We start from the raw sequence: 8,153 nt of genomic DNA on the forward strand, positions 1-8,153 counted from the left end.
TTTCCCTGGGTCATCTGGTTACTGTATTCCAAATTATTTCTTTGAGCTGCTGATAACTATGACAGTTACTGATCACTTCTTTCAGTACTGATAACTCCAAATCATACTCTAAACAATGTTTCTTTTTTAGACTTGATTTCATGCTTCATTGTTTCACACTGCTAATACCTGCACAGATCATTTTAGTTTTTATTTTTATTATATTTTGTATTTTTATTTTGCTGCTGTGAATATTTATTTTTTCTAAATACCTGTACATTTTAAATCTGTGTCAAACAAGGTGCTGGGTTGTCATACTAGAGGAAACTGAATCCTCATACCTCCCTCATGCATGTTTGTTTTTCAGACAGAAGGATGCACACCAGGGCTCCTCCTGTTCCTCCTTGCACGAAGGTGCACATACCGGACCCTGTCCAGGCCTGTTGGTGTAATAGACTCCTGGTATCTGCTCCACGCCTTTGAGACAGTACTAGAAGGCACAGTGAACCAGGACAGTTACTTACCATTCAATGTACATTTCAGAGTGATTGAACTACCTGTGCAACCTGAGCTGCAGGTAATAATAATCTATAGTCACCAGTAGTGACAAGGACACTAGCAAACACTAATAAGAGAAGAATCAGCCAGGAAGGATCAGGAGAGAGCATTTGTTTGTGGCCAACACATGAAAAACATTCCCTTTTCATGCATTGTCTTGCCTTTTACCTCTCCTTCGCACCTGTTACTTTTATTTGCACCAGAACACTTGAAACAGATTTGCAATCAGTGCTTTGTAAATAGACAAATAAATATCTCTTAGGTTTTGCTGACTCGGTGGTATACTGTAATCAATATACCTGTGTCTAGGTCCCAAAACCAAGAAAGTAATTCATGCATAAATCAAAAGCTCTTTCATTTCCTGAACAGGCCACATCTTTAAGCCAGACTTCCTTCACCAAAGACAGCAAACTTACAATAGGGGCACTCAGTGCTGTACCACAGTTCAACTCTCTGCAAACCACTGTAGCATCATTTAAGTCCCACTCATCATCACAGACTGTTCCCCAGATGTTGTTGTAAAAGATTTCAACTCTTCCAGAGCACTGAGTAGATCCAGATCCCTGCTAATTGAGTCTGACCCCTAATAAAAATAATGAATATTTATGTAATTTAACTGACACATACAGTCAGGTTCAGAAGTTTGTGAACAGTGACAATATTTGTAACGTTGCGTCTGTACACATCTGTACAGTTTCAGTTATAATTCAGAAGGGTTTAACAAATTATACCGTTTCTATTTTATGAACTGTAAACAGCATTTTACCCACTCCTCCATTTTAGAGACTCACCATTCTCAAATAGACAAATAGACAAGTAGACGCACAAAGAAACAACTGTGTGGATCAGTACACAGGGCACACAACATAATATACTGTACATTCAAAACTAGTAACAAGTGACATTTGTATCTTGTTTTTCCAGATCGAGCGTAGCTAGAGGCAAAATTACACCCCATCATGTTAGCTAGCTACACTGGCTAGCAAGTTTTGATGGCTAATGTTTTAACAATGCCTAAATAAAATACAAGCATCCATAAATATGTACACTCACTCGGTCACTGGACAGCTGAATGATGAGAAAAAGATTTCCTAACAGCTAAACACTCTTCAACAATGACTCTCTGTGGTAAGACGTGAAATGTTTGTAACTACATCACCTACAAGAGGCGTCATGCTACGCTGCGTATTAGCTTTAATCAGCTAGCAGCTGCTACTGGCAAAGAAAATAAAGACAACTGTGGTTAAAAACTAAACCAACAGAACATTTTAAAGAATATTGGTAAAACAGAGTGGAAGAAAGAAAGGAAGCTCTATGTACGCATACTGTTTTTACTCATTCAAATTATTGTTGGGTGCTTAATACCTCACTTTGTGTAACATACACAGATCAGTGGAATTTAAATGATAACAGAAAAGACAGGACTAATAGTTAATGTAATTAGCACTAACTAAGCACACACACACACACACATGGTGGAGACAGGAGGTGTGTTCTGGATAAAGAGAGAGTAGAGGAGCTTTTCAGCCTTTATAGTCCCTCCGGTCTACTGCCAAGTGTTGAGCAGCCACTGCTCTGTGCTGAGGGTCAGAATGGGTTTTACATACACGTGGTGTCTGTGTAGGCTCTAAGGAGGTTATTGGTGATGTCAGTGACACCAGAGGTTACATTACATTCAAGTAAATGAAGAATAAAATGTAGGCAGTGAGTCAATAGTTGAGCCTTTTATTTGTGATAATAAACATGATACTGCTGACCAGTGGAAACTTAAACATTATTATAAATACCCTCATCTTCTTCCTTCATCTTCCTCATCTTCCACAACTTGTTGATAAAAAGGTTGAGTCACATTTACATAATCATTTTCATCATCACAGATTTCATCTTCATTATTTTCAGCCTCTGCTTCCTCATGATCGCGACCATCTCTCTCTTCGTTTCTTCCTCCAGCTTGATCTCTGTGTCTATTCTTCATGACCATTGGCTCGACATTTACATAGTCCATCTCCTCCTCATCTTCTTCATTTTCATAAAGGCCGTTGACAGTCACTGAAACGCAAGAACAAAATCAAACACACATAACACCTGAGCTCACACACTGTAAGTAACAATCATACTGTATATCATACTGTGTGTGTGTGTGTGTGTGTGTGTGTGAGCACAGACTTTGGATTCCAGGCTGCTTGGATTTTTGTCGTCTCCTGTGGACCACACAGACCACCAACAAGACCAGGAGCAGCAGCAGGATCCCAGCGGCTCCTGAAGAAACCAGCAGCCACAAAGGCACTAGGAGGAAAAACAGGTCTATCTTTAATCATTCTACTGTTGATGGTATAAACATGTGTGTGAAGACGCTAAGTTAGCAACAGCTGAGTCCTCTATGTTCAATCAGGTTTGATGTGAAGCCTTTCACTATTGTTTTTTTACCTTTTTTGTCAACAACAGAGAGACCGACAGAGTCACTGACTGCAAAGTCCTGAGGGCCCTGGAAGAAACGACAACTGTACAGTCCCTCATTATGAGAGTTGACTTTGATGATAGTGAAGGTTGCACAGTTGGTTTTTGATGTTTGGTTCTGACTGAATGAGCCTGAGATCTGGTTCAGAGTAAACGTTCCATGTAAAAGCTGAAGAGTCGGAGTTGAGATGGAGCAGATGATGCTGATGTTCTGACCCAAGGTGACCTCGCCTGCAGGATGGATGTAGATGCTGGGCTTTGGGAGCTTTGCTGAAAGAAATGGATGAACAGTGAATGACCAAAATGATTATGAGTATATACGCTGCTCATAAAAAGCATAAAGGGACACTTTGTAATCAGAGTTTAGCATCAAGTCATGTTCTTTATTCTGCCACCAGGTGTCACCATAGCACCTACCAGGCTTGCAAATTGTCACACTGTAAGTTCTGTGATACAGCAACCAGATAAATTATCTAATATAGTTAATAAAGCTGTCATAGACCTGTTTTATATTGACTTTGTCAGACAGTGTTAAGGTTATAAAATATATAGGAATATATAAAAAACAGTTTGCAAAGGATTTCTCTGGTAAACAACACCCTACCTTGTCACTTTGGATAAAAGCATCTGTATGTGCAAAACAATATTTTAGAAAACAGCAACATTTCACAAAATGCAACATGATGCACTGAATTCATAACATTCAAGATTTTCTTAGTGTTGAGCCTCTAGCACCTTGCAAATGGTGTCATGATAGTTTGTGTTAGCTGGTCTATTTTTGCACACAGGGTGCTTCTGCAAGAGATGTGGCTGTCAGAGCAGCTCGTACCATCAGTTTGGCTTTTGTGCAGACTGCAAACGTGTTGGCACCAGCATGGCCTCACTGGTTGGGTCTTCATTGTAGGGAGCAGAGTAGTTGCTTGAAGATAAATGTCTTCATGGCGTCCAAAATGTGTACGTCATTGTCCTCAAATGAGCGTCCATTGTCCTTCAGATGGAGGTTCACTGCTGATCTGTCAATCTAGAGCTCTGATCACACTTCATTGCTGTGGACTGCGTCCACTATATTGCTCATCTCGTGTTTTGTTCCCCAGTGTTTAAGGAAGATGACTTTCTGACTCAGATTGTTGGAGGGTTTGAAGTGGACACAAATGTGGTGTTGCCTCCATGGAGTTGTGGATGTTTTCTATCCCATGGTGTAGAGTCCTGACTATTCCTACTTTGTGTTAAAGTGGGTGGTGGGAGTCAAACTGTAGGAGAATCCTACCTCCCTGGAAGAGAAATTGACTTACAGAGGTGACTTCTACAGAGACATGGGTTCTCCAGTATCATCCTTTGTTAACAACCTGTAAATGGAAGCTGTGAAGAAGAAAGCACTGAACTCCCTCCCGAAGACGTCACCAAACCACTGGCTCAGGTATGAGGACAACATCTGGATGAATATCAAGAACCAGGACAGAAATGCCGTGGATTCACCAGGAAAGACACCAAAGACATCTGAGTGGTCTTCTGATTTAACCGGCTCCACCATCTACTTTGCAAAATTTTACTGACGAAATGTGGAAATTAAAAAATAAATAAATAAATTAAGAATCACATGATCAACACAGCAGCTGAGTCCTGTGGTGGTGAGGTGCTAAATTGTGTTTATCAGGGAGCGCAACTTTCAAGTCATTTGCATATGTGCCTAATAAAAACATGTAAACTTTGCCTCACATGTACACAAGCACTTCTGTTTCCTAAATGACTTGAAACCGTTACTTTGATTTCACGTTTGTCATTTATATTTTCTTGCAAAAAAGTTTTTTGTAAATTCTAAATATGACTAATATATTAGTCAGTCGTATGATTTTGTTTGTATTAGGATTAAATGGGATATATACACAAAATATTTCCTTTGTTTAACTTTGCATTTGTATTAAAGTTACTCCACAATATATTACTGCATTAAAACAAGTAATTAGCATTGTTGCTGTAAACACAGGAATGTGGGATAAATAAAAGTCAATCTTCTCTTTTCTTATCTTGTTCATGTTAACTATTAGTTTAGATGTGTATTCCTGTCCCTATCTGACAAGAAAGACTAAACCTTTCCTTTAAGTCTTTCTACACCCTCCTTTCTGGGCCAGTAGTCAGGTCAGTTAGGTTTGTTTGAGTTGCTGTTTGAACTCAGTATATGTTACAGGGCTCTGACCTGTGAACTCTTTTCTTGAGTTTAGTTCTTTCTAGGTTGTATTTCATTATCAGTAGTAGTGGTGACTATAAATGAGAAAAGTGATTTAAATCTCACCTGAGCAAGTGACACCAGCAGGTGAACAGTTGTTGTTCCCAAATCCACTGTACTGACACTGAGTTAGAGAGCTTTCATTTCCTGAACAGGTCACATCATAAAGCCAGGTTTGACCAGGTTTATTACCAAACTGGAAAGACTGAAGGGCCTTTTTTGCCACCCCACATCCCAGCTCCCTGCAAACCACACTGGCATCATTCAGGTCCCAGCTGGTACCACAGACTGTTCCCCAAGTCTTGTTGTAGACTTCAACTCTTCCAGAACAATATGTAGGCCCAGCTAATTGGATCGGTACACCTAGACATAAGAAACAAAGTAAAGGAAATCATTTTCTATTTATTACAGTAGGTACATTTCCAATCCTTCATTTGCAGCTTGAGTTAAACTGCTACAGAACAAATAAATATATGAAAGATAAATGTGATGTAAGAACTCTCCTCACCTGAACAGACAACACCAGCATCTTTACTGTGTCTACAGTTGTGTTTCCCAAATCCATTGTGCTGACACTCAGTTAGAGAACTTTCATTTCCTGAACAGTCCACATCATCAAGCCAGATTTGTCCAGTGTCTTCACCAGATGACGCTAAAGAAAAAGCACCCAATGCTGCCCCATAGCCCAGCTCTCTACAAACCACACTGGCATCATTTAGGTCCCATCCATTATCACAGGCTGTTCCCCAAATGTTGTTGTAATAGATTTCAACTCTTCCAGACAACAGCGTAGATCCGACCAATCTGATTGGCACACCTGGACACAGGAAACAAAGAACATATAAGAAGACCAGGAAGAAACACCTTTTTGGATGGAACTTGAGTTTTCATATTTGCCATTAGATCACAACAACTGTACACTGTCCATCACATTACAACCACCTGGTGGTGTTAAAGTGCATGTGTCCAGTTGAAACATTAGTCAAGGCAAAGCTGTGTCGTGAGAGTAGATACGTTGTTCTTTAGGTCACATTCTGATTGATTGGACTTGAAGAGTCATGAGCATCACTAATTTAATTTAAATAGCAGCTGTTGGAATAATCTGGGCTGTTGGGAAGACTAATTTAGTGAAATCCAAACTTTTGGAGACTGGAATGCAAAAGATATGTTGCAAACAGATCAATGTAAACTGCCCTTAATGAACAGAAAGTGTTCATTAAACCACATTAAAACCACCTGGGGGTTAGCTGTGCTATCTTACAGCATCGAGTATAGCTAACACAGAATCTTGTAGTAAAAAATATTTACTAAAATATGAATTTAACATTGGAAATTTACATTTTGGAAGTCATCACTTCAATGTGGCCTGAATTTGCTTTACAAAAATAAGGATGTGACGCACGCTGTAAGAGGTCAGAACTTGATGATACAGCTTTAAAAAAGAAGTTTGCATTTGTGATAAACTGTAAGTGTCCAGAGTGTTTCTCACCTGAACAGACCACACCAGCGTCCTCACTGTGGTCACAGTTGTGTTTCGCAAATCCACCGTGCTCGCACTCGGCTAGAGATCTTTCATTTCCTGAACAGGCTACTTTATTAAGCCAGATTTGGTCGCTTCCTTCCCCAAACAGAGCAGACGTAGGGGCACTCAGTGCTGCACCGCAGTTCAACTCTCTGCAAACAACTGCAGCATCGTTCAAGTCCCACTCATCGTCACAGACTGTTCCCCAGATGTTATTGTGATAGATTTCAACTCTTCCAGAGCACTGAGTAGATCCAGTCCCTGCCACTTTGATATGATCCTCTAATAATATAAAAACACATTTAGAATTTCTGTAATTTAATTTATATGTACTGTATTTACGATGTAAAACTACAAGAATTGTATAAATCACAAAGAAGACATGACGGACCTGCAGCAGGAGAAGATGCAGTAAAAATAAAGGAGACTGTGAGAGAGAAAAAAAACAGTGACTTATTATGGTGTGAACTGTAAAGTGAAACAACGCATGTAAGATTGAGTCAGAGCTATGGTGGACTTTCACCTCAGCACTGATTCAAATATAAATATTTAGATTATTAGATAAGCACTATGTTGCAAAAAAAATAAAAAAAGGAATGTTTGAAAATGAGTCTCACCTATGAAGAAACAGAAAATACTTCGCTGCTGCTGTGTGATCCCCATGGCTGAGACAGAGGATAGAAAGCTGAAATAAGTACTGCAGAGTATAGAAACTTCCTTCCCTCTTCCTTCCTCTTTTTTTGTGATTCATCAAGTGAAACTCTTTTTATAGTGCGGTAAATAATAAACTGCGGCAACCAAGCAAAAAAAATGTGTCACATTCTGCAATACACAGAGGATCACACCACTTATAGATGAGACAAAATTTAATCAGGTTTATCATGGCTTGTTTAGCTGATTAACATTAAAAAGTCTCGTCCATCTTAAGTAATAATCTAAATTAGTCTGAAATATAAAACAAAAAATAATAAAAGGCGAAACCTTCTTCTAGTATTGAGGAAGACTCTTTGCATGGTTTGTTTGTTGTACCTTTCAAAGTTTTTACTGTTAATTTATTTGATCTGTTTTGCTTTTTCTCACGTGGCTTTAGTGTGTTTTATTTTGAAATTTGAAAGTTTTTGTTTTATTTCCTGTTAATCACCAAATTCAGGACAGCTACGGTACGTTTTTGTTGTTAATTTCTTGCTGCAGCTCTTGTAATGACTCAATTTTACTTGTGATGGCACAACAATTGAAAGTATACTATGTTCTTTAATGTTCCCCAGTTTAACTCAGTGTTGGCATTTCGTTAACTTTGCATGTTTAAAGTAAAGCTGATGTTAGTTACAAAAGGAAACCATTTAAGATGAAGTTTGACTGGAGCACAGATTAAAACTAGAGGTAGCGTTACTTCAGTTTCTAATCCACGTTTGT

The 8,153-nt window shown here is 38.9% G+C and overlaps 1 protein-coding gene across 1 annotated transcript; it reads right to left on the minus strand.

Annotated features, from left to right (window-relative positions):
- Positions 1–2,261: 2,261 nt before the first annotated feature.
- LOC113157237 (deleted in malignant brain tumors 1 protein-like) lies at positions 2,262–7,403 on the minus strand. Its single transcript, XM_026352587.1, has 8 exons — positions 7,358–7,403; positions 7,132–7,167; positions 6,708–7,022; positions 5,727–6,035; positions 5,285–5,581; positions 2,965–3,264; positions 2,704–2,823; positions 2,262–2,586 (listed from the first exon to the last, which is right to left on the minus strand). Exons 1-8 carry the CDS (start codon positions 7,401–7,403, stop codon positions 2,327–2,329), a joined length of 1,683 nt encoding a protein of 560 aa, XP_026208372.1. The 3' UTR covers positions 2,262–2,326.
- Between the last annotated feature and the right edge of the window lie 750 nt (positions 7,404–8,153).

The sequence above is a fragment of the Anabas testudineus genome, chromosome 8 (genome assembly GCF_900324465.2).
Source record: "Anabas testudineus chromosome 8, fAnaTes1.2, whole genome shotgun sequence".
Classification (NCBI taxonomy): domain Eukaryota; kingdom Metazoa; phylum Chordata; class Actinopteri; order Anabantiformes; family Anabantidae; genus Anabas; species Anabas testudineus.